General features: G+C 39.3%; 2 protein-coding genes across 2 annotated transcripts in view; one reads left to right on the plus strand and one right to left on the minus strand.

Annotated features, from left to right (window-relative positions):
* The first annotated feature begins 1,001 nt into the window (after positions 1-1,001).
* On the plus strand, positions 1,002-11,820 carry efhb (EF-hand domain family, member B). The gene is made up of 13 exons (XM_036539776.1): positions 1,002-1,168; positions 1,420-1,479; positions 2,074-2,217; positions 4,856-5,020; positions 5,147-5,294; positions 5,721-5,850; positions 7,568-7,651; positions 7,770-7,837; positions 8,921-9,075; positions 9,535-9,742; positions 10,368-10,604; positions 11,172-11,353; positions 11,636-11,820. Exons 1-13 carry the CDS (start codon positions 1,106-1,108, stop codon positions 11,774-11,776), a joined length of 1,785 nt encoding a protein of 594 aa, XP_036395669.1. The 5' UTR covers positions 1,002-1,105; the 3' UTR covers positions 11,777-11,820.
* Positions 11,821-17,493: 5,673 nt separating this feature from the next.
* The window catches only part of LOC118784485 (potassium voltage-gated channel subfamily H member 8-like), a 33,162-nt gene continuing 23,463 nt past the window's right edge, over positions 17,494-27,192 (minus strand). Inside the window, exons 11-17 of the mRNA XM_036538727.1 lie at positions 26,508-26,722; positions 25,687-25,731; positions 24,854-24,892; positions 23,070-23,384; positions 22,759-22,945; positions 22,579-22,658; positions 17,494-18,144 (exon numbers count right to left, since the gene is read on the minus strand). Coding sequence (XP_036394620.1) covers positions 17,494-18,144; positions 22,579-22,658; positions 22,759-22,945; positions 23,070-23,384; positions 24,854-24,892; positions 25,687-25,731; positions 26,508-26,722 — 1,532 coding nt within the window. The remainder of the gene's footprint in view (positions 18,145-22,578; positions 22,659-22,758; positions 22,946-23,069; positions 23,385-24,853; positions 24,893-25,686; positions 25,732-26,507; positions 26,723-27,192) is intronic.

Genomic DNA, 27,192 nt, shown 5'->3' on the forward strand with positions numbered 1-27,192 from the left:
AGAGGGATTCTTCTTTAGCGTTCGGGGCAGATATTTGGAGGAACTCTACTGCCATCCGCAGCAGCGAATGTCAAACTGAAACAACTACAGCTTTAAAATTTAATTTGAATAATCCATCCCAGTAACAGGCAATCCTTGAAAAGACGTCCCAGATCCAGAAGGATTTCTAAAATTTCCTCGTTATCTATTATTCTTCTGATACTCTGTGTCAAAATGGTTTTTTGAAACATGCCTTCAAAATTGGTCTTATTTCTTAAATTACATAACTTACTTATTCCAAATAAAATTTTACTTCACACAATGTAATGGCAATGGGGTGCTTAAAGTTAGTTGTTTTATACAACCAATTGATATTTAATTTTCACGTATGTTCCAACGCTTTGAAACTTTTTTTTCTGCCCATAAAGTGTGCAGGCTATTTCATGTAGGCTGCTGTTTAATTTTAAACAATCAGATTTCCCAAACTGGGAAAACTAACACCCATCAGCCAGTCCTGTTTCAAGGGATAACTTCGCGTAAATATGTGTCTGTGCCATACGGATGAAGCAGCTTTTATTTTGTTCCTTTATGCCGTCATATCTCAATATTTCGTTTTTAATACTGGCTACAGTAGCTATAGCTAAAATCAATGATATTTGTGCCCCCAGCTTCCATTCTGCATCTTGGGTAGACCTATTTTACTGCAGGTTAAAAGAAAGAAACCTTCCACCTCAGGTAAATTCAATGTTTTCTTGAATTATCTTAAGATAGTTTAGTTAGTAGTTATTATTGTTAATAGATAGCAATAACAAAACATAGTAGGTCTCAGATGTGTATATTATGTTTCTTTATGTGTCTTTATGAATTCACTTAAAAAGCGGACGGGTGTACCGAATCAATTTAGCCCACTTGAATCTGCAGGCTATTGGACAACGACGGTGTGAATCAGCTACAGAGTGTCTTACGGTTTCCTAGCGCTAGTTGCCAAGTGACAGAATATAAACACTGTGTGAAGGGTAGCATCCTGACACTGTAATTCCTTTACACTGAGGACGAAAATAAGACAACGAGAGATAAAATTAATGTAATGTTAGCGCAATGTGTATTTAAATAATCTGCGGAGAAAATGAGTCTACCTCAACGCAATACCAGGAATAAATATATAGACACATGTCCAAACATAAGAACGGTAACGTAATTGTTTCTGATGGCTTCAGATTTTACAGTTAATTTATAGCTAGCTGAACGTTACTTTCAGACGAGGGTGACATTGTTTGGCAAAAGTAACCACATTTATCAAATGTGAAAAATTACTCCGATCTATTGCGTTTGTGAAACCTGTTTAAGCGTCTAGTCAAGTGGTTATGTTTGTTATTAAAATCTTTGTATCTAGTTAGAGTGTAACCATTTCAACACGGTTACATTTTCCTTCCCTCACAGGCAGGTAAACTTATACCGCTTGGAGACAGAGCTAAGACATGTTTAGAGGAAACATCAAGGGTAAGTCATGTTTGTATTCACAGTATTTTCAGTGACACTGTAGATCGATAACGTTGATCTGGACGGCATACTGTTGCTAGCAAATGTGCTGCACTTCGTAGCAGTGTCGAGCAATATAGCCCTTTAATGTAGCGCTAGCTGTAGCTACGTTCAAGTTGACCTCTTTAAACTTTTGAATCAGTTTTTTTTTATTTAGAACATACAAGGCCCGGTTCAATACAGTAATAAATAGTCATTATACTAACTAGTTATCTTGCAGTTCTCTTATAACATTTATCTTACACCTGCACGGATTGTTGTTGTAAATTTTTCATGAAATACTCAATCATAAAACGAGCACCCAGGAAAAGCATTTTGTTGGAGCTAAGAAAATGCCTAGTCAATAGCCGTTCCAATGCAAATTCATGTATGCTTAAACAATACCTCAAACGAAGCTCTTCTCCTAGGTTTTGTCATTTGTCAGAAAACAATAACAGTAGGGTTTTAAATCGACCATTCAAAGACTGGATAGATGTGATACAGTACGATACGATACGTTTTCTGTAGCTTCGTAATAAGTTCTTGGGATCGTGTCTCTGTTACCTCGTTTTCCAGCCTATCACACCACCCATGGTTAAGAAATTCATCAACTATAAGCGTCCAGCCATCGGGGAAATCCGTGTGTTTTATGGCAAAGCCGACGACCCTGACATCGCTAGCACTCTGCTCCATGGCAGGAAGACCGAGTCGTCTACAACTGTGAGTCCTTATGTTGAGAGCCTACTGCAGCAATCACTTGTAACCACATTTTAAATGAAAATAATTGTCCACACTAACAAAGGATACCACCCTGTATAACCTGATTCTAAATTGAGAGTATTGGGTTGTTTTCTTGTCTTTAAAGCTAACACAATCACGTTGCCGCAACGTATTTTAATGACCAAACATACGTTGCTACAACGTGGAAAGGTGCCATTTCGTAACGGCAACGTAATTTTGTGACGTTGTCAGTCCGTAACCTCGACGTGCTGGCGACCATATTTCGCGGTGACCAAACGAGCACTTACTGGCGACGTTGCTCCGACCAGGGTACGATGTCGCGGCAACGTTATTCACGGTACCAAATGATAACATTTGCAAGTGACCAAAGGACGACGTCACGGCAACGTAATCCAGGGTGCTATGAAATAACGTCTGCAACCGACCAGTGTACTACGTCGCGACAACGTTATCCACGGGACCAAATGGCAACATTCTCTTAAAAACGTTGCTGCGAAGTCACAAGAACGTCGCCAAAAGGTAATGTGACCAAATGAGCACTTACTGGCGACGTTGCTGCAACGTTGTGTGTTAGCTAGGTTTCTTGCGAAACTGCACTGGATTTCAGTAGATTAGCATGAGCTGCAGCTTCCTGATTTGGTGACTGTAAGGTGAAAGTTGTGAGGCGTACATCAAGTGTGATGTTTCTGTTGCACCCCATACAGGCTTCAAGCTCATTGGTGAGCTCTCAGTTTGTGCTTTGATGCAGCTGATGGTTGTTTGCATGGAAAAAATACACAGAGTTGAGTGTGCATGCTTAAGTAATTGAACTTAGTCAAGCGAAAATGAAAAAGAGATCAAGGTCATTGGAGTTTAATGAAGTGAAAAATTGCACAGAAAACACATTCCAGGAAGGAACTTTAAACAGGGATTCTCCTAGATTAGCAACTGACTCTAAATGCGCAATTGATTTCATTCAGCTATGCTGCTCATATGAAGTGTGAAGATCATGAACCCGTATTTTATCTACAAAACACATTCCATTTGCATTATCTCTGATGGTTTAAGAGACCTGACAACAGTAGATCTTACTAAAGATATAATGTCTATAGCTATGTTTGCCACATGAGGTATTAGAATTCTAACATTTTAGAAAGGGCTGTTTTTTCACTGTAAATGGGCCTGGCCCCATTGGTCCTCAGTTCTTGCTAGACAGCTAGTTGTATCTGCACTATCCTATGTATTTGCATGCATTAATTCAGCAAGGTTTTTGATATGCCTGAAGGTAATGCAAAACCAGTTTATATATGAGCCTATCCCTTTTTATTATTTTCAATTTTGTCAATTCAGAAAATGAATTTAAATGTCATTATAGAAGATAATAAGAGATTTTCAATTCATGAATTGAATTTCAATGTATTCCCTGATTTGAAATGCAGTTGGCTCCAACTCTGATGCATAAAACATAATCCATTTGATGGAAACATTGCAGAGTCATTTATCAGTTTTTTAGATGAAAAGCAGATTTCTTCAAGCAGAGAGCTCTCAACACTGTGGCCCCAATGGCTTGCAATGCTTGCTGGGCCCGAGGGTTAGCTTGAAAACTAACATATATGTGGTGCTCAAGGTACTCACAGGACTGCTCTTAAGCTGTTAGCAGCTGAGAGCCTTGAAACAACTCTGCTGATGGCAGTCTACATGTTGTCTGTTAATGATTGCCTCAGACCTAAACCAAGACCTTCCGTCTGTCCTTAGGTGTCTCCCAGCTTTCTCTTCCCTGTCAGGCTCTGTCAAAGTAAATGCACACCGAGCACATGCAAAACTGATGTTTTATTTGTCTGCTTTGGAGAACCATCTCTGAAAATCGCCCTTACAAAGCTTGCCTATTCAGTTTGATTGTGGAGGTTATTACAGCACTGCATTGGCCTGGTTTGCTGATTGCTCTTTGCTAAGTGAAGTTAGGATTCATTTCATCTGAGTTGTGGTAACATCCTTGGCCTGCCTCAGTGGCTTTCAGCCATCTGTCACATGCTTCCTGATCTTACAACTCCAATCTGATAACATGGGCTGATTAGAGTAGCCCTGATGGTGTGATAGAACGTAATGCTGCCTTGAAATTCCAAAAGACAGAGTGGGTATTGATCCACCCTCATATAAGGAAGTGGACCTTAGAGGATCACTTGTCCCAGTGGCTGCGAATACCTAGATATTACTCTTCACTGATAACAAGAGGGAAGGGATAAACCCAATCTGAAAAGATCATCTGATTGGAGTAGCCCTTTGTTAACTGAACCATGCTTACACCCATGTCCTCTTTTTTTGTCAAAGCAAGGTGAGTGCTATATTTGACACTAAGATGATAGTATTTAGGGAGGCAAGTTCAGAGTACTAGGTGTGACTCTACAGTTGTACCATTTAGCCATGTTTGCATAACCTGAATTGCGTCAATGATATATAGTTGTATTAAAGAAAAATGTGTAAAATGCAAGCTTTGTAATTCACCCTGGACAAGGCATTTGCCGAAGTAATAGATACTGAAATACTTTTATAACTTTAAAAAAAAACCTGTTCAGAGAACAGTTCCATCAACAAGGCCAAAGACATAAAAAAGTACAGACATTTTGTTCTGTTTTGACAGGCAGGGTCAGTGATCAACCCCAAACCAAAGACCCTCTATCAGCATAAGCTGCTTCAGCTACAGGAAGCTCTCTACTCCACCAAAAAGACAGCTCCACTTGGGAAGTCACATGACCAGCGTCCTGGATTGCCAAATGGGTTGGATGTGGCCAGAACAACGTTCGGGGTGAAGTGCCAGAAAGGTAAGCTACATAAAAATAAATCACAAACCTCTCTCTCTCTCTCTCTCTCTCTCTCTCTCTCACACACACAGACACACACACACACACATATTAATCATCTGGTGTGAGAGGTACAATATATGCATTTTTCCCTCCATGTCTGTGCAGGTGTGACTGCAAGTGAGATAGTCAATCCATCAAAAAATGCAGAGCAGGTGGAGAGAGAGAAGCAGGAAGGACATCAATTATACATCAAGTCTCACAATGACTACTTTGTGGGTAAGTGTATCAGAGTGACCTTAATCATCTTGTTTCTATTTATGGTTGTTGTAGAAAGGTGTTTTTGGTCAGGATCTGGGCCCAGGGTTATGGGTTTGTGTCCTAGACTCTACCCTTGAGTGAGGCACTTCAGTTATTGCAGCAATTAATGAACTAGCCAGGACAGAGACACAAAGCACTGGGAAATGAATACTGCAAGTGAATGGGGTCTCTGCATTTTTATCAGTTAATCTTCATTGGAAGTGGTATGCTCTAAACATTAACCATTTAAAAATGGTCTTTATAGTTTAACTTTCTTTATTTTTGGATCCTTTTTGTAGGCAATTTACATTAATACCTCATGCCAATGACTTTAATTTTTACCCTTGCATACCTTCAGGTCAGTGAAGGGCTTTCCAGTAGCTGATCAGATTTGTCACACCACAGGTGAACGTATCAATAGGAAATACAACTGGAACCAATACGTGAGGGATAGCAGATTTGGAATTTCAACCCCTCACTACAATGATGGACGGGCGGTCAGCAAGTGTCTCAACCAGGTGGAAAACCTGCTGAAGTGAGTATTCTGTGTGATTCTTTGTGTCCTGTCTGTCTTTCAGGTATCGTTTTCACTCATAGTGGCATGTAACCCCAGACTTAAAATCAAGGGTGTCGGAGTTGGGGGGAGTAGGGGAGGGGGGCAGGCAGAACGTTACTTTACAAAGACATATTTTTGTTTTTACACAATTCTCCCTTTTGAGTAAATCTTGTCTTCTTTCTATTTGGGAATCAAGTACAATAATGTTGACCTTGTGCTGTGCGATCTGGCAAAAAGTTTACCTCACTATACATCCTCAAGGTGAAATTTAGACATCACAGCTCGGTATTGGGATATCTTGCGACGGTCAGCATGAGAGGGTTAGCAACACCCAGGTAATTGCCTTTGGGAGCAATTGCCAATCACAAGAACATCCCGATGATACTTTGTCTGAAACTTTCTGTCTGACGCTGCATAATTGATAATAATGAGAGCTGCTACAAGGTAATCACCCTACAGTCACTTCCAATAGCCTCTAGTAACTGAAGACAAATAACTGATCAAAATTCAACACAGTGAAGTGAAAGGTGTTTATCAGCCCAGCCTGTGCCAGAGGAATAACTGTGTGATTGACACGGGTGCTTCTGAGTCATTTTTTAAAAAAAAAAAAAAAAGATAACTGGTCAAGGAGAGAAATCACTCTGGAGCGTCAGCTGTTTATTAGTTGAACAGCAGTATGTGTTAACAATCAGTTAGCACTCCATTAACAGTTATTACAGAATATGGAGAAGTCAGGTGTACACTTGGGATGTGTTAAGAGTAATAGTTTCTACACAATGTATGTTGTTGTGTCTGTGTGAAAAAGAAAGTGAGCTTGCATGGTGGTTGTTATATACATGTGGTGAGCACATTGAAATATGTTGGTTTACCTGGTTACTGTGTTTAGTGTTTTCACATGGAGTTTATGACACTTGAATCTAAAGTGTGCAATGAAATACTGTTACTTTATAAATAAATTGTCATGTCAGTAAAAAGTAAATTATTAGTAAATACTCACTAAATGATTTAATCAATAAATTGTTTTTGTTGCTCTCCCTTTTATAGACACTGTTAAATTACTTAAAATGTATACAGAATCCTTTTTTTTACTTGTTTTGAAAGTCATTATCAGGTGACTTTATCAGTCATTATCATTCTATTTGAAATATACACATGATAAAAGCACGCCTAATTGAAAAGTACTTATCATTCTCTGGTGTTATTTCTCTCAGAGCTGACTATATAGCTACAGCTGCAATATTGCAGCTTAAATTGTCCAATCTGTACCCTTCCGATGACAAGATCTCACAAAGACTTTTCCAAGGATGGCATCAGTTCTACAATATGTGGCATAGCAGAGAATTCCCCCATCTGAGTTGCCTTTCCTCTTCTTTACTTCTTTCATGCTACTCCATTGTTCAGTTCACCTATTTCCTCTATGTTACTCTTAAAAAAATGTCTGATCTCACCTATTTCCACGTTTACTGTTCTTCTCCATTCTATCATTAATCAAGTCTTGGTTAACATACTTTCAGCTATCCCCTAGTCTGAGATCATTGTCATAAGGTAGACTGTCTCTCATGTCTCTTTGTCCTTCTGTTGAAAAATTGTGTTCTTCCTCTTCTTTACAGCTGTCTAGTCTCTTTGTCAAGCAGCCCAGGGGAGGCTTTATGCTTTCACACAATTGGTTTCTAAATCATCCTGCCTGTCTTCGCAGACAGAAAGTTGGGATATTGATTTCCAAGCGGTGTGATGACTTCAAAGAGAGAACGCAGCCACAGATTGGCAAAGTGCATGACCCGTAAGTTAGCTTTTGCAGTTTAATCATGATGTGGATGTGCTGAGTAATGTATCTGATTTCATATTGTTTCATATCATAGTACCCAGACCACAGCAAAACTTGCAGTCTGTTGTTGCAGAATTGCAGACACCATGAATGTTCCAGCAGATCACACATTTGGAATTGTTATGCGTAACGGAGACTTTGGTGAGTAGCCCTACTGTTTGGTTGCTTGATTTGTCTTATATTTCAAAAAGAAGTTTAGAATAGTTGGCAGTGGTTATTTGTTATCATTTGTCAATAAATGTGTTTTCAGTCTAGGATCCATCCTTTCTCAGAAAAGAAGTCATGTCACTCAGAATTGTTTTTTTTTTTTTATTATTATATACTTATATTTTTAAAGGCTTCAGATATTATTTCTATAATGTCAAACATATATTTCTATAAGGTGTAAACTTATATATATTATAAGTGCTTTTCATTAAAAAATATATGTTGAATAGGAGTAGGAGTCATTTTTATGGTGATAGACTTAGGGTCTCATTCGGTAGAGGGAGCTCTAACACAGGAATATCAGATGTATACCAAACAGAACTTTTGCTTCAGTAGAAATATCTAATGGGAAGTATCTTTTCAATTTTTTGATATGAAACCCATTTATTACAGTTCAATTTCTGTACAAAAAATGTTTGCAGTATGACTACGGTTAAATACATCTGAAGTACATTTATCATTTTTTGCTTGTCTTTAAATGGAAATGCATGTAATACCACAAATCCAATTAACTGACAAACAGAAATATCTCAGTGATATCTTACTATCATTTTTGGGTTGTTGACCTTTGTCCTTCTGAATATTTAATCAACATTTGTCATCCTTGTTTTAAGACTTGTTTTGCTAGGCGTGTAATCTTTTGAGCCTGAGGCAGGTATTGTATCAACCCACCCACTCATTGCTGATTACACACCAGATTCAAGTACCAGGTAGACTGTTGGACAGACTCTTCTTTGGAATCAAAGTAATTCATAGCACTGTATTTGATATTTAACAGAACCCTGAGGCCCCCAAGTTGATTCACATACTAGTGGACTAAACACAGATACTAACAGATAAGGAGTTAAGAGCTAATAAATAATGGAATATAGCCTTCAGCAAGTCTGTGAAACATTTTCGCCTCTCTGACCTTCATCACATGCAGTTCTGAAAGCACTATTATAGGTCCTTTATGTGTAAAGATCAGAGTAGAAATTTTGGGTGAAGACTCTATTCTGATAGTGATACTCTCTTCAGGGGTAGGTGATCTCCTGTACTCAAACCTTCTCGAGCAGTCCCTGAAAGTGACAGAGAGACAGCGCACTCTGGCCAGTGCTGTTCAGCTCCATTTGAAGAAGGCCAACTTCTCCAATTTCACTTCCCTGCTGCAGGCCTTCAGGTATTATGACAAGGTAATGTTCAATCCCCCGCACCCAGGTCTCACTTGTAAACATTTTCACACACAAGTCCTGTAGCCCTACACACAAAACTGTAGTCCTACAGTATTCATATCTCACACACCAAAATTTTACATGTCTACAGTTCTACAGTCCCACAGTTCTACACATTTACAGTCTTACAGGCACACACACTTACAGTCTTGCAGGTCACCATATCTGCACACACCAAATCCTACAATCCAACAATCATACACACTTGCTGAACACATGCCAGCATCAAGAGTTTCATCTCACACACTGAATTTTAATAATCTGCCATGTGTACATGAGATCATGAACAAATCAGATGTGGAGTAAATGATGACCCAGTACTACTACAGCAGTTACAAAGCTTCCTCAAAGACCCAGATAGCATGGTTACATGGTTACAAGAAATGGGTGAGTGACAGTGATGCAATTCTGGGTTTGCAGAAAGGACAGGGGTGGATTGACAAGGAGGACCTGCTAGATGTTTGTCAACAATATAATCTGAACGTCAGTGTCCCGGTCCTGGACAGCCTGATGGAGCTCTGTGATATCGATAAGAATGGACGGATTAACTTTCTTGAGTTTTCCAACTTCCTCAACTGGAAGGGCAGGATGCCTATAAACACATTGGAGGAACAAATTCTCACCGGAGGTAATTAGTGAATGGACAGGAATATAAAGGGATTTTCCCCCCTATTTTGTTCTTTAAGCTATTTCATACCCTGCTTGCATTTATATGAGATGGAGGAGAGGATTTAGACTGGTCAATCAGTTTATCTGGGCAAGAATAGGGATGGCTAAAATATATCTGTACCTTGGGCGAAACAAAGCTGATAGTAGCTTCACTGTCTGAATGTGATACAACTCTCCAGTTCAAAGTATTCTCTCACATTTTAAACTAGCTAACTAGCTACTACATCTTTCAGAATCCATGTGCCTCTTTTTTCTGACTCACTTTTAAATAATAGTCCCAGCTTCTTTGCTTTCGAAAGCACTTTGTAATCTCTGACCAAATTTTAAAATTGAATAAGCTGACAATAGCTGACTAGCCAGGACTGCTAATTTATGTATAGCTAGCCAGCTGAGTAAGGGTATTGTTAGTCATTCACTATAAAGTTTAACAGTTTAATATTGAGAATAGGCTTGTACTTAACCAAAAGGTCTTGATCACGCTAGGAACCAAGTCTCAGAATGTCTGTTTTTTTTTCAGAATAATAAAACAACTGAGGATCAGAAAGTTCTTTTGTTCTTCTTTTAATTTCCTATTTTAATTAAAGTGTATAAGCCCAGCACTGCCCCCACACAAGTGCAGAGAGACAAAATCCAGGACTCTGATACTGCAAGCCAAACAGCGCTGTCAGAGGCCCTGATCAGGCCTGAAGATCTCGAGCCATTTGAGGTGGGCAGTGCGTTGAAGACTCCCAAAACCCTGACCCGACCCAGAACAGTCCCAGACCACATTGTGACATCGTCCTCTCTGATCAGAGCCAGTGTAGGCGACGCTTCCACTGCCAGTGAGTCAGACATGCACACAGAGACATACATGGGTTTTTCAGCACGTGCATCTCATTTGTAAACACCACCTGCTGTAATGTAGACTGCTTCCATGATTCTTGGTTCATAGTTCAGCATCAATAATACTTCATACATTTCCATTCAGATGCCTTTCTTCTGAGCTTTAACTGGTTTAAGTAGTGTGTAAGAGGTCAGTTAGTAGCTTAGATGAAAATGAACCAGAGTGAACATTTTCAGCTGGGCATACTAAGCACACTCTAAGAAAGTGGCCCTTGAAAGGCATACTAATAAAGGCTTTGTACCTCTAACCAAGTTTATGTTATTATACAATTGCCTAGGATCCTTTTATGAATTTGATGCACTATATTCAAGACAACCAATTTTGGTCCACTGAGAGATATGAAATGAAACTTACATCTCTGTATTGCCTACTTCATATGACATACAGTTGTGCAGATGGAGATTTCAGGCATGACTGGCAATTCACTCTGTATTTCCCATGTTTCTCCTCTAGACTCACATGGGCACTCATTGCCTGTACCGTATTTCCCATGATCCTCTTGTAGATTTCCGCACATATGGGATCCCCACGGTGCGCACAGACTTGGTGGCCCCACGCCTCAAGCGCACAGGTGACAGGACGAACTACGGTGACGAGTCAACAGCGGATGGTCTGCTGCGCCCCACGGTGTACTCCCTGAGGGGGGTCCATGAGCAACAGCTCTTAAGCTCCCGTCCCAAAGAGGAGGTAGCTGTCCCACAAAGAAATCAATCTATTTCTACCTCCGTGTTCCTTAGAGAAGTCTTTTCATCCTCCTCCTGTTTCCCTAAGTTCAGTTTATATTTTGGGGTATGAATGTGTATATGTAAATATAGTACTGCAGGTATAAATATATGCTGTTTATGATAACAAATTAGTTTCTGGATAAGTGGCTTTGACAAATCATAGTATACATGTGTCTTTAGGACATTCTCCTCTCACGCACCTTAGAAGCTTTTATCCTGCTGTGTTTATCCCCCTGTGTTTCAGATTGCAAGGATATTTCGTAATGTGGGTGTGGACATTTCTGAGGACACGTTTGAGGAGGTGTGGAAGTTGGCATCTCTGAGACACCCCAGGGGGGTTGTGTGTGTGGACAGCTTCTGGAATGCGCTGAAGGAAATAGACTAATTAAATTTCATTCTTGTCTATTCTGTGACATGTGCAAATCTCTAAGTGGCCCATCCAAATATGAAAATTGCATTATTTCAAGTTATTTAAGGGAAAACATTTAAATAACAAAAAATTTAAATCTGCATTGTCAGGGAGTATTAATGGAAGTCCAGATGAATGCTGATAAGATATCAGATGTTCCTCTAAAAATACTCTCTTGTCTTTAGTGAGTCATAAATGATGGAATAGACTAAAAATATGGAAGGTCTGTTACATTGTGTAAACACACAGTCTGTTCTGACTACTTTGGATTATCTGAGTCACTGTGCACATAGCCTAAAAAAGTGGCACCGATGCTATTGGTAGACATCTAAATAATAAAGAAGCCACAGAATAGTGTTTGAACAAAAGGGAAATTGAGTGATAATTGTCTGGTCTGAGTATTCAGTCTGAAGCAAAAACACTATCTATTTTTTCCTTGTACACATGAGTATTAAAGGTTTCTGTTATATCATTCTTGTCCTGCTCTTTTGGGAAATTTTGGATGTGTTTCTGTTGTTAAAGTGTTTCTTTATGGGAATACAGAGTACCGAGGTTTGGAGAAAAGGCCACTGTATTACTGTCAAACACACACTCATCTGATAAGAGTGGTGGCTGACCACAATTGTTAAGGTTCATTATCCTACAGGTTGTAGAAATGCTTCAAAATGTCACATTCAGACCCACATGGAACAGGTCAGTATTATGCCTTTTCAGTTTGGCTTTAACCAATTTGTTGTCCTATAAATATGAGTGTTGCATTTTTAAAAATTTGTACTTATTTTCTTTTAATGTTTTCACTCACTTAACACCGAAACATATGATTTTGTTGATGTTTCTAATAGTAACTTTGATACCAGTCTGCTAGCCAATGTTACACTATTTCAGGTGGAATACCAAGCAGTTTTCTAAATATTTTCTTAATTCCTTCTGAATGGGATGAACAATATTCTCTTCTTCCCTTTTTGCTCCCAGGTCAAATTATTCTCAGTCATCTTATGGTTGCTTTGCTCACACATGGCCCCAAAGAGAGTTTTTCTTTGAGAGCTTTTCCTCCCCTTGAAATGAGTTCATTTTGGTTCATAGCCAGTCAGATATCCTGATCTAAATCAGAGGGAATATTCACATAATTCCAGACTGCTTCATATTTGCTTGCCTAAAAGGCTAATGATAGCAAGCAGGCTGTCATGCAAGCTAACAAAAAGTGATGCAGTTTAAGGACAAACCACAGTGCAGAAGGACTAAATACCTTACATTTGAATCTTAAGTAGAAATGAAAACCAGAAATTCTTAATGACCTTGTGGATCCAGGGGTGGTCACCGTAGCTATACTTTCTTGTATTTCCATGCCAACACTAAAAATAGTTTTACCTATTATTGTACTATTTTGGTTTCCTAGTAGTCATCCATGTACAAATTAATTATGTTTACAGAAAATGTGAGTGTACAGTGATGAATGAGGCCTTGAAGAATGAAGGCCCTAGTGTTATGAATGTTATTGCTGAGCACTGGAATTATTTAAGCACTTTAAAGATTAATTAAAATAAGTGAGACATCAGCACACTGGGATTTTAATGAGATCAGGTAAGAGAAAAAAATGAAGAGTTAAAAGTGTAATTAGTGGGGTGTATCACAGTTTGCCCTGCGCCTCAACATGGGTAATTAGACTTGTCTACTGTAAGTGTCAGATGGAGAACAGCCTATAACGAGGTTAAAAGGCAAGGCGCATCATGAGGTTTGAGTTGGCAGTCTGACAGAACAAGTGCCGACGATGTTCCCCTCTTAACTTCTCTCTGTCCTTTTCTACGTCCACCAAAGCCCTTTCTAGTTCAGGAAAATGTACAGAAATTTATGAACTGTGTTTGTGAGGCTATGCTGAAGTTCTGTGAAGTACAGGCAATGGAAGGGTATTGTTCATCCTGCTATTTTTCTGTGGATCTGGGTATACAGATATGGGAATGAGACAATTGACTCAACAGTGAATTACTTTCCAAACATTTTTTTTTGAGGCGCTTCCCTTGCAAATGTACCCCGTATAGATTTTAATGACAGTTGACCTTATTGAATGAACCTAACTTAGTGTGTTTGTGTGTGGAGAATCAGTATAGTTTATATTAGTAAGCCAGCAATACTCATAAATTTCAGGTGAAAAATTCATACATTCAAGTGTTTAATGGCACAGAATGTATTGGAACATGCCATTCACTTTAATTTAAAACTAGTATTATCAGTGCATCATATGTGCATTAGAAGTAACAATTATTCATTCTACCCAATTTTTATTTTCACGATTGGCATCAGTGGGCCTGCCCCTCTGACTAAAAAGCAAAAATCTTCTCAGTGTCAGGTGTGGAGCTTTTAGCAATGCATTTGAGAACAAACTGGTGCGTGTTTAGAAAGAAAATAGCTTGTCACCAGGGGTTTGCCATGCATGTGAAAGGCAGGAGAAATGAGTATTAAGATGACAGAGGAAAAAATGTGTTTGTGAAAATATGTGAATTATGCATGTAAGTCCTATGCATACGCATGAGGAAAATTTTGCAGAGTGCTTGTTTGAAATTCATTTGATGAGAATTCAAATCTTCTTTCATGAGGGCCCCACACCTGGGCAGTTTATGCAGTATTACAGGTACAGATGGACACTTGTGTGCATGTGCTGTTGTGGAGGACAGCTCTGATCTAAGACAAGTATTCTCCATGGAAAGGTCCTGCCTGTGTGAGACCCCATATAATCTTTGTCCATTCCACTGCCCGAAATCACACCTCCATGTGATGCTAGGAGTAAGCTTATGGCCACACTGTTGGAGTGTCAGATTCCTGCCAGTGTTTCAGATAGTCATTACATCCAAATTTACTTTCTGAACCACACAAGAAGTCAAGGTCAAAATCTACTCCTGCTGATGACTGAGCTGACAATCCTGCTTCCTCAGCTCTCAGGTGACTGGTTGCCCAGACTAACTGTGTAGTCCCACCCGATTTTAATTGCTCTTGTGTTATTTGGTGCTACATTTGGACTCGGTGTCTTAGCTGACCATTTTTAGCTAGATGACCATAGAAGCATGGAAAATGTTTTGCTTGACTGCCAGTGATGATATGTGCAGTGACCAATGAAAAGCAGTTTTCAACTAGGAATTGGTAGAGCATCTGAATTTTTATGGTTGGTTGTTGCAAGAGACATAAGGCTTCTGCCAAAAAAAAAAAAAAAAAAAAAAAACCTGAAGGAGCTTATAAATCTGCATCACTCTGAAAGTACTTTATATAGAGACGTGTCTAGGTAACTGTAATCTGAAAGACATGAATATTCAAAATAATGCACTAGATCATTATTTGCCTCAACAGTAAGACTTAGATAAGCTGGGGAAATCTCCTCAACAAAATACAATGTTGAAACCAGCACTAAACTTATTGTTTGTCCTGGTTCAAATCAGGTAGTAATATACCCAGGCAATCAGGAGGTGATAATAATCCTGAGGTGAACCGATGGACCTTAAACAAATGTACTTTTTTAGAGACAGGAATATATTTCTGGTGGTGTCACTGTACAACACATTCAGCTCATCGATTTTATTATATACCCAGCTGTGCAAAGCCCAGATGTCTTGCAAAAAGCATAGAATAAAACTAGGTCAACTGACAGAGGGTCCCCACAACAACTCAAACTACCAACCAACAAAACTACTCAACAACAGCTTTATTGGGTTGTCAGTGACATCTTGTTTTTGCTCATACAATGTCCTAAGCTGGAAACTTGTTGAAAAAATATGTCCTAAAATTGGTGAAGTGTTTTAATTAAAGTGAAGGAAAAAGTTTATTTTAATTGATATGTACACACAGCAGAAGAATTATTTGATGCAGGACAACAGAAAACATACTACTATTTGTTTGTAATATTTTATTAGTTTAATAAAAAATTACCAAGACATAAAAAGGACCCAGTTACATTCCACATTAGTGTTATTTGCTTTTAAAATAGTTTACCATCTGAACTTTTGAAACTGCAAGTCCACATGATTTACACGGCAGTTGAGTTTTAAATGTGTTAGGATTTGCAGTAAGATGGTATTGCTGTTTTAATAAGTTCAGGCCAGATTATCATAGACAGAGCTGATCTATTATCCCCCCCCCCCCCCCCCAAGAGGGAGAAATAAAAAGACTGCTTTAATATGTTTGTAGAATTGTAAAAATAAAATATAATGAAACATTTCTGCTCTGTAAAACATTGCCTTACATTTCAATTATTAAACCACTTATGAGAGCAGTATAAAGGTGATAAATATCTTTTATACCAGTCTCAATCAACAAAAGCTAGTGCATATCGCAACATAGTAATCTTCATTTTGTAAATTAATGAACGCTCAGTTTACATAGGAGTGGCATGCATGGCTAAATATGAGTCTACTGGTCAAACCTCTTGTTGCCTAGTATGCTGTTTCCCACCACTGGTCCTGGCAGAACACCATACATGCCGGGTTTTGTTCCAGATGAGCTCTCTGTTAATTAGGTCTGAATGGGCTGTTAATTGAAGGAAACCAGCATACACAGTGTGCCATACAGAGCTACAGGTTGCTTCACTGAACACGTCAATGTGTCAAATCACAGAAGGTGCTCTGCTACTTAACACCTACTACACAGCCCTAATTGATTGGCCTTCCGAGTTTGCTAGGAGTTTACCATGATTCTTGGTGACACTTAACATGTGCACACTGAAATTGGAGCTCAGCCTAACAAATTAAAGCACGTAGTGCGTCAGATCTGATGAGCAATGATGATTGCCATTTTGAACGCCTTATGAGCTGCAAGAGGAAATCAAACTATTTTGACATTTTCACTGATTCCTGCTTAGTGCAGGGTTTCATGAACAGTGAGGGACTGATAATTGCCAATGAGAAATGACCATTAAATAATGTAAAGTACCAACAAAAAAGCAGAAACACAGGAGAGAAATAATAATGATAAAATACAAAAGATGGGAGTGTCAAGTCAAAAATACACACAGAATATGAAAAATGTTTGAGTCAAAGATGTGCCAAAAGCATGAGAGTTTTGTTCATTTTTTTCACAAGCTATCACTGAAACAACAGAAGCAGGATATGATGAAATAAATAACTTGGTAGCTTGATAGAAACACTTGGTGACTTAGTATCTCCTGAAGTTATAGTGAATGCTTTATAACCTAATATGGCAGCATCAGTGACTAGAGAGCAGCACCACATGGCTCCAAAAATGGTACCAGGACCTGAAGTGGTGACATATCTGGTGTCAACTCCAGCATAATACAAAAGCCTACTTGTGATTTGTTGTGTTCAATTGCAATTCTCTCACTTTCAAGGTTTTCAATTACAGTAATATATGTACTAGGCATAAAGAAGACTCTGCCCCCCCCCTCCAGACTGGGGGCTGAAGAGCAGACAAAAATGACCCTTCTGTCCCAAAAATCACTTACCTGCCACCACTCATTGGATGAAGTCTTTTATTGTGCCCCTGCTGGCCTCCAGACAGCTGAAGAAGCAATATCAGGACAATATATTTTATACTACCCATGCAGAAAGCAATATATCTAATCTTAAAGCTATAGTCATATCCCTGTCTAACATGCTCTTGAAATGCACCATCAGAAGGAACAGCGGCCTTTAGCGTGACCTGCCCAACCAGACCTCCAAAGAACAGTGCAACCTGCAATCAGAGTTGTGCAGTCCCTACAAATCTGTGGCTCCCTCCTTTCCGAGATCCTCGGGAGACAGCAGGATTTCCTGAGGCAGACTGCTCAGCCTCGGCAAAGAGGCGGGTGCTGTTTCTTCTGCACCACAAGAAACGTTAATGTCTTTGAGGCTGTGTGACCGTGGAGAGCTGACAAGCTGGCCTCCAATGACGGGTGTCCACGTGGGGGACGGGGTAGCAGAAATTGGCTGTGAGAAGGTGAATGGGATGTCCCTCTGAGGGGTCGTGCACCTGACCAATTGCATAAGGTGGCTCTGAAGTGGGACAGGAACAGAGGGCAGGGGTGTGGATAAAGGGTTGAGAAGCTCGCATTGCAGGTGTCTCTGTGGTGAGGGGACAGTTCTGTGAGGACTGCTGGAGTGCTGCGGAGAGTCCGTGTCTGTGACCTGGGTAGAGGTATGGTCCTGGGTGAACTGTGTGGATGGGCAGGCAGTGCTGCTTGGCTGGGAGTGCAAATAGGATGAAAGTAGGGAAGGAGCAGTCCAATCCATATGGGCAGAGCAGCTGTCTGTTGCTGGGCCCTGGAAGAACGCAGGTGTTTTGGGGCCTGTGAGCAGGTCCTCCAGCAGGAACATCAGGCTCCTAATGCCTTGACCTAGCTCAGACACCTCCTTACTCAACAGGCTGACCTATGTGGGAAAGGACAAGACAGAGGCATCAGGACATTTCTGCTACGCAGGACAGTGATAATTACAAAAAGAAACTTTTACCAACTTGGGATCATTCCATGTGATGTGTGTTAGCCTCACAGCATTTGTGTTTCAGAACGGTTTTGGGTGGTTGTTGATAAGTACTGTAAAGAAAGAAGTAGTCATTTCTTTTTAAAAATCTTTAATTGTTCTTGTGGACTACAGTTAAATGTGCTAATTCAACCAGTCTAACAGCATAAGACGTCAGATAATAATTATAAATTGCTTCAGTGTAAAACATATATTCACAGGTAGCGAAAGGGAAGCAAATGCCAAAACTAAACCATGTTTTTAACTTCAGGGAAGGGTGGTTAAATAAGCTAATTCAGAAGAGCCGTTTAAATGGAGCCCACAGTGATTTTTCTCCTCAATGTCACATTTTTCCTTTTGGATGATCTTTGCCAAGTCACGACTCAACATGGAAAATTGAAAAAAAAATCCTAATTTCTGCACTCAGCAGGCCTCAAACCCCTTTGATGAATGTTTCTGGCAACATATGAGACAGGTTATGAGACATGTAGAGGTTATGAGTCCTGTACTGACATTATTAAAGATCTAAATGACTTTGTAATAACCCTGTATAAGACAAAATGTGTATTTTACATACATAAAAAGCAGGACATATTTTACAACAGGAAGAGAAATTATTAAAAATTATTGAATCTCTGGTAGTAGTCTTCAATATCTTACATGATGTAAATATCTGTGGTTTTCAGCTCTGTGGAGTACTGCATGTGTGAAAAATAATAGGACATAACAGTATCTGATAAAATTACAAAATTACTTTAATTACAAGGGAATTACAGTGTAGTTGTACCATGTGGCCAGTCTCTCATAGTGTGAAAATTGGGTGATTAATACCTTTCTGTACATCTACCAAGAGAGCAGTGGAGGCACTTTGCCAGGGCGACAGCTGGCCCTGTCACTCAAAGGACGCAAAACGATTCATCTCTCACACACACACACACACACACACACACACAAATCCGAACAACGCTTCAGCATATGACACACAATGGCAACAAAAATGGCAAAAAAAAAAAAGATCTATATATAATTTTTTAAGAAACATATACATATATATATATATATATATATATATATATATATATATATATATATATACAGACTGTAGATGTCTGTGCTACATATTATATATATCAGCAGACACCGCAACCCAGGGCACATGGTTTCATGACATGATGATCTATTTGTTCAGATGGGTAATTACTGAAGTAAATCAGGGTAAATCCAGTGCCTTGCTGGAAAACAATGGTGGTGCCCCAGATAAGAACAGAAACAGAAGCTGAAACCTTCTGGTTATAAGCCCAGTGCCTTAGCCTTTATGCCACAATGCCGTTCCTAAATGCTACCCCGAAAATGGCAGCCACTCAATTCCCAATAAAATACAAGGATATCACATGCTGTTTGTGACTGTGACTCTATATCACTACACTCTCTGAGGACCATCAATCCATTTGTCTCTCTATCAGAACAATCCCATCATTCATTACACCTGCAATACTCTATCAGAGCAGTTACTCCAGGCTATATACTGTACCTCTACCCTCCCAGAACAATCACTCCAGCTTCTTCTTCTCTTTGAGCTCTCAGTGTAACACCAGGTCTTGCAATGAACAGTATAACGATAAAACAATATCATTTATCTAATCTCCTCTTACCTAAGCTAGTAATATTTGTTTTATTGTTGTGCTTCTTTTCAATAACGTGAAGAACCACTGTAGAAAACTGAGAATGAACCCTGGTTTTAATCTCTTAATGGAGTACCAATCATCAGAAAACTTCAATGATCATTTTGCCTCTTTCTATTTCTATATGTCTATTTTATCTTTCCTGACATTCTTTGCCATTGCATGTGAACTAGGCTAACTGCTTTCTGTCAATTGACAGAGAAAATGGACATTACAGAACTTACATGAAAAATGCATTTCTATGACAGGGAGCTAGGAGTGAAATACTGTAAGTGTACATATATCCCCAAAATGTTTTAGTGTTTTCATATTTTAAAAGCCATCATAAATATCATATGCTGAAATATAATGAAATATATTTGCACAATCATATGATAAAATATAATAAGTAATTCACAAATTTGACAATATATGTAGGCCTACTTCTGTAATATTCTGATTACATAGCTGAAAACAGACCAGCAAAGTTAGATATTGCTTGTAATTCAAAAGGAAAAAAAAAACATACAAAAATAAGCACGGCACATATGGTGACACAAAAGATATTTCAGCAACAGGGTGGAAAAGCAAGCATATTTTAGGGGCAAACAAATTATATTCAGTTGAATTTTAGATATGTGAACAATCACAGTTGCACAGAGTGTTCTATGCTTTGTTTAGCCTCCCTCTCCGGTATTGACTGTGTCCTTGAATGTGTGAGATTCAGGTGTGAGATCCAGCAGAGATTTACTCATGTATAAGCTCACCCCAGGAGTGGAACACAGCACACAAAACTCAAGCCCATTTCCCTACGTGCTCCACAGAGCCTTGCCTGTGTCCGTTTGTCCGCTGCCAAAAACGGCGATGTGTCACTCACGATGGAGATCAGCTGGGCTTCGCCCCTGCCCACCTCTCCCAATCTATCTGCCAGGGCACCCCGCATAAAATTCCATTAAATCCCATTACCTGCCCTGGAGCCCTGCACTGCACCCCTGATGACACCTGACCACACAAGGGCTTACATCCCTTTCCAATTGTATTTATATCTGTTCAGCAGCAGAAATAACTAGACATTTCATGGGGGCACTAACAATGCCAAGAGCCTTTCTGCCCTGAGTGTGGGTGTGTTTTTGAGCTGGAATATCACTGGAGGTACTGTAGCTTTGAGTTGACTCTCCTAATAACAAGCTAGTAACTATGTCACCTGGACGTTTTCCCTGTCCCCAAATCTCATGGAACATTTCCATTGTACCTATGAATAAAATATTTTACCTGAACTGCCTACGCGAATATTCAGCTCGATAGATATAAAAATATAAAACTTTGAGCAATGCAATTTGCCTAGTATAAGTATGGTGGCTTGTTGAGGCCATCATAAAATATTAATTCTGGGTTATCTCAAGAACATGAGACGCACTACTCAGTTGCTAATACTGAAATTGTACACTGAAACGCATTGGTAAAATGAAACTCTAAAAAAAAATAAATATAGGTGTACCATAACTTTTTTTTTTAGTTTTACCTCTCTAATCAGGAACAACTCACTGAAACACTGAAACCCAGCACAGTGTGTATTATTGAAACTCCAGTCCAAGGTCATATGTGAATAAACCCTTCACACCTTGCCGGTGAGTATTGATTCTAAGCCCATTCTGCTCCACCTGTTGCCCCCTGCTGCTCACAGACTGCTTCCTGTTTCGTGCTTCCTGTATCTGGGAAGAGGCCAGACCCTCCTGACAGGCATGCCTGGTCCAGAGACCTGAGGAGTGAGGTTCATGTCCAAGAGATTTATTAAATCACCATTTCCTTGCTTCAGACCTGGAAGCCATATGAACATGCTGCTCTATTTGGTGTTATAGCACACAGTTAACATAGGAGCCTAACATTATATTACATATATTGGTCACATTTTAAATATCATCAATTTATACAGCTTTACATATACTGGAGCAACATGGAGTAATTGAAAGTTACAAAAGTAGTGCCCCAAGTAGGAATCAACTCTGCAGCCTTTCGGGTTGCAAGCCCATCACCTTAACAAGTATACCGCACCGAACCTAATCTATTTCACTGGAATGATTGCTGCAATTAATCCTCACTTTATTACCCACTTTGGCTCCAGTCTCTGGCACATTAATAATTGAGGGACAGACAGTTGGAGCTGTGGGTTTAGCGTCCCTCCAGCACCGGCGGCCTGCCCAGGTGATGATTACACGCATGTGCGTGCTGAAGGGTCCTGACCGCAGAGCCGTGCTGAGCACCAGCCTGTCTTCACCAAGGTCCTGCTATGTGCGCCTACCTGAGCTCTGTGTGACTCACGCCAACACGATTTACCGCTTTGCAAGTCTCCCGCATCATGGAACATCTAACATTGGACGATGGACCCCAATCTCTCTCACACATCACTTACAAAAGTAATCAAAACTACATTTTTGTTCTCTTTTCAATCTAAAGCCTTGGTTCGCCCATATCTCCAGAAGTGTGACTGAATATTGTTTCACCTTACCTGTGCCACCATTATTAATCTCCTTTTCCCAACAAACACAGGGAGTCTGGGATACCCTTAAAGATGCAATAGGAGTATCACCATGTTCAAATGTCAATCGTTGTGCAACCTTTTGATGTTCTATGGCACTGAAATTGACTGTAGCAATACAGACAGTGATTCACAGAGAGGACCCACCTCTTGGTTGAGCTGACGTAACTGTCTCCTGGTTTCCTCGCTCTTTGCCGCTACCTCTTCCGTGCTAACCTGGCGAAAGTCTGTAACACAGGTACAGATATAGAGAAATAACCATTTCTTATCTGTTACAAAATAACAAAATAATAATCCTAACTCAATGACATAAAACCAGAGGGTCACCTGCAGGAGTCACAGAAGTCTTGGACAGGTACAAATGACGGGGGGACAGCTTTATGTCTGGAGTAGCACTATCCATACCAGCACTGTCCTCTGTACCATCCACAATCCTATACGCAGAGCAAAAGATATAAAGATACACAGACAGACGGACACAGACACATGGATGGATAGACAGACAAATAAATAACTGTCAGGCAAACGAATAGGTGGATAGACACCAAAAGACAGAAAGATATTAAGACATACATAGAAACAAAAGAGACAAACAGAAACAGAGAAATAGCCAGGTAGACAGACAGAAATATGAATACATAATAGATAATGAATGACAGATACCTAAGGTCAGGAGGGCCCAGACTGTTACCAGTAACAAGATTAATCTTCAGCTTCTTTCCTAGTTTCATGGTGTTTCTGTCTGTCCCTGTGACTTGACTGGCTCCACATTCCTGTCTGGAGGTGCCATGAGTGGGTGGGGACTTCCTCATGGACACATCCCTCAGATACAGAGGCCTGTTTCTGTCCAAATCAAGAGAAAGTGGAGAGGGGGCAGCTTCCTCCTCCTCTTCATGGTCCTCTGTAATTGATGGGCAGCGCTGGGTAGCACGTCCGTTACCTTTCCCGTCCCCCTACAGGGGTGCAAGACATGGATTCAGTTCTCTTTGTTCATCAGCATTTGCAGACAGGCAAGTCCTAGTGTCAAAATTTCCATTTTGAATGAAAACTCACAATGTAGTTCCATGTAAACAAACTGCACTACTTAGTTCCAGTTTGATACCAATGAGTGGATTTGTGACACTCTGCCTTAACCTGGAGCAGCTTAGGAAGAGCTAGAAATCAAAATCAATTGTGAAAATAAGCCACCATCTAGATGCCATTCATGTAGTTCCAATATTATGGCTTAACTTGATTTTTTTTAAATCAATTTCAATGCTCTCAGCAGTTGAAAGATAAATATGAAATAGGATGAAAAATAAACATATAATGTAGATCACGTTCTCATTTACTTTAATTGATCACAAGTCCATGTGCCTATAATCCTTGCATGGATGAAAAGGGGGAGTTTAGTGTAGTTGCATTCAGACTGTAAAACACCTTACGGGATCACGGCAATTTATTCCACTTTCTCCTTTATGTGAATGGTGGCAGTTCACTCATGAGCTTGAAGAGGAGATATCAATCTCGCTTGAAAGCAAATGCCCATCTGTGACCGCAAACCTAAGCGTTATGTAGGTACCCAGAAGCTGTAATATTTTAAAAATTCTGTTTGTCATCAGTTTACCTAAGGAGAATGCATGCTCTAAAATACATTGATAAATGAATGAACACTTTTAACAGTTCTTGCATAGACTTACTCTAAATAAATGTCCCGTTTTTATGAAAAAACGTGGACATATATTGAAGTGGGCCACAATGACAAAAAATATAAATTTGTATTTTTACAGACCTTGCAAAAAAAGCAAATCAAAAACAAAACAAAAAAAATCCAGTGCTGGTTGCATGCATAAACTGAGAGTGACAAATCACAGGCTAACTGGCAATAAGGACACCATTCTCAAATAAACAACCACAATTTCAGGAGCTCTGACTCGCGCTGGTGAACGATTTGGCCAATGTGACCTTTGACCTCTGTGGAATAGGAAATGTACCTCTGGAAACAGGTCACGGCCTGTAATGAGATCTAAACAATAACAATGTGTCTTGTGTATTTGATTACTTTGACCATAGTGTGATATAACCATCTTATATGCCTTGTCTGATTGCCACACCAGACCCACCAAAATGACCTTTGGGCCCATTAAATAAAGCACGCTCATTTAAAAAAAGGACAGACGGAGTGAACAATGGTGGATGCCAATTAAGCTCCAAGTCAAAAGGCCCACCACATGAAAAATGAAATAGTAGATCGACTCAAGGGAATGGTTGCAGGAAAGATTAATTAGTATCTGTTTTTCTTACAATAGAATTGCACCATGTCATAGTGAGCAAACCAATAAAATACATTGTCTTTTTTTTCAGAACATAGATAAAAAGGGATCCTTTGGTGAAAAAAATTGCTTTTTTAACTAAATGATTATTAAATTCTGACATACTGTACCTGCGATACTGATGCTTTGCCAGACAATCTTGAGACCACCTGGCAAAGGAAGCATTACATTACGTTACATAAGCGTTAAATATTTAGGATTGCACAAGATCACATGAACACTACATTGATTCAGATTCTATAGATACTATACATTGCCATAACAGATTACAACAGAAAGACAAACTGATAGACAGACAGGTAGGTAGATTGGAGCCCTGGAAACCAAGGCAGAGAATTTACAGATACACTCTGAAACAGGTACACTCAATAACGACAGGTGTTTTCTGCAACAGAGTGCTACTCTGGCCTGTGGAGGAGCAATTTATCATGCTGAAGTGATGTTTTACCCTTCTCTTAATTCTCTATATCCCCACAGACCCATGCCACACTTGAGAATGTCTGCCCTGCTCACAAGCCTAATAGATACTTTAAAGGACTAAATTTCATTTTTCATATTAGAGTGTTTTCTCATGAGCCCTTTTGAATTGCAGTTGGCTACAGTTACCTGCAACACCGCAGAAAAAAGAAAAGATGTCTACATCAGAAAACCCAAGTGGTATTAATGTAATGTAGGTCAATTTGCTTTGAACAGGTTATAATATCCTTGTAAAATACGACAGCTCTTTGATATTGCAATTGCACTGTACTGCCTGTGACAAAGCTGTCTGTTGTTTTGCTCAAAAGGCTTTTAAAAATTATTTGGGAATGGATTACATAAAGAGTTCACATTTATTATGTAAAACAACCAAAAAAGGATCCATAAATGTAAATACCAAAAGAAATTAAATGAAACATTCATTTTCTCATACTAAGAGAAAGCTCACAGCTTTTGCCTGGCTCACCTCATTTTGAATTAGAGAACGCCTCTCCCGATTTCTTTCACACACCTGCATTAAACCCACAGCAATCAGTATGATTACACACAGATGGGAGACACTGACTCAGAATGCAATGCCTAAAGACAGGAATACACATCTACAACTCACAACCATTAAGACAAAGTATACATAACATTAGCTTACCAAACCTACCATGTATAAGTATAGGTAGCTTAAGAACATTTGTTCTGATTAGACACATTTAATAATGGTTCACTGAAGTGAAGGCTTCTTGTAAATCATTTTTGTAGCTGTTTAATACCAATTGCTTCCACAAATTGAATGAGATATATTAAATAGCAACTTAAATTACTGGCTAGATACAATAGCTAGGGGTGGATAGCTGAAATAGTATGTAGCTAGCAAGTATAATTTTCAGTGAATTTTAATGGGGAAAAACTTTGCGTGGTATTCTGTTGAAGCATTGTAAATATATTAGTCGATACTGCCATCAGCCAGCACAATATTTTGAAAGCTTTTTTTTTAGCTCAGGGAGATGGACACCTAGCCTTAGTACTCAAAATCAAGGAAAGCTTCACAGGGAAGGCAACTGGCAATGGTGCACCTGCTGTTGACTTAAAAATTCCTCTGATGTCAAAGTTGGAAAAAATGAATGCATATCAAACATTCAAGAGTTTATACAACATTATCTGTGGTACACTAAGTTGTAGTACAGGACATAGTACATTTATTAACTTTTTCCGGTTACCCCACCAACACACAACAGTGATCACATAAGCTAATTAATGAATAATTAACAAGTATTGTAGAATGATGGCACTCACATCACTATCCTGTCCCTCTCTCAGGTTGTATGTGAGATCCTGTTGAATATCTTCTACAAATTTGTGGGCATATTCAGGGTAAAGGTCGAGCACCTCGTATAACCCCTTCAGGCTAATGCACTGGAGGTCACAATATGTCAGAGCCTTAACATCTGCCTTAGTCTTGATTGCTCTGTTATGAACGGACAAGTTTGCACCGATCAAGTCTCCTTTTCCTGAAAAAAAAAAAGTTTAAAAGCACACTTGTATCATAACAACAAACTGTTCAGGATGAGCATATGGTTTGTGGGTTACACTCATGAACACACTGTAACTATCGTGAAAGTGTTTTTAAGGGCTGCATCAACTGAATACTTTTGAGTGGTTTACTTAGTAATTATCATTTGACTTGTATCTAACTGGAGTTCGAAATAAATTGTTTCATAAAAACCCAATCAGTATTTAAAAATAAATCCTAGTTTTACATTAGTTGAGTTCAGCCAAGGAAAAACATGCAAACATGCAATGTAAACACCAAGCAAATGGTACTTTCTGCCTTTTATGAACTAAAACAACTTTACTCCAATATATTCATAATGTTCCAAATGCATAATGTCATTGGTTTTGATTTGAATGTTCTGAGGAGTTTGACAGGGCTTTTAGCAGGAGAGCAGCTTCAGAATTACTTCACGTCAACTTGACCTTC

The sequence above is a fragment of the Megalops cyprinoides genome, chromosome 10 (genome assembly GCF_013368585.1).
Source record: "Megalops cyprinoides isolate fMegCyp1 chromosome 10, fMegCyp1.pri, whole genome shotgun sequence".
Lineage (NCBI taxonomy): Eukaryota > Metazoa > Chordata > Actinopteri > Elopiformes > Megalopidae > Megalops > Megalops cyprinoides.

Excerpts from the sequence above, each read along its gene's own strand:
- efhb (XM_036539776.1), top strand. The coding sequence starts at position 1,106 with ATGAGTCTACCTCAACGCAATACCAGGAATAAATATATAGACACATGT. Across the intron at positions 5,295-5,720 it reads TCACAATGACTACTTTGTGG|GTGAACGTATCAATAGGAAA; the intron begins GTAAGTGTATCA and ends GTCACACCACAG. Across the intron at positions 10,605-11,171 it reads AGGCGACGCTTCCACTGCCA|ATTTCCGCACATATGGGATC; the intron begins GTGAGTCAGACA and ends ATCCTCTTGTAG.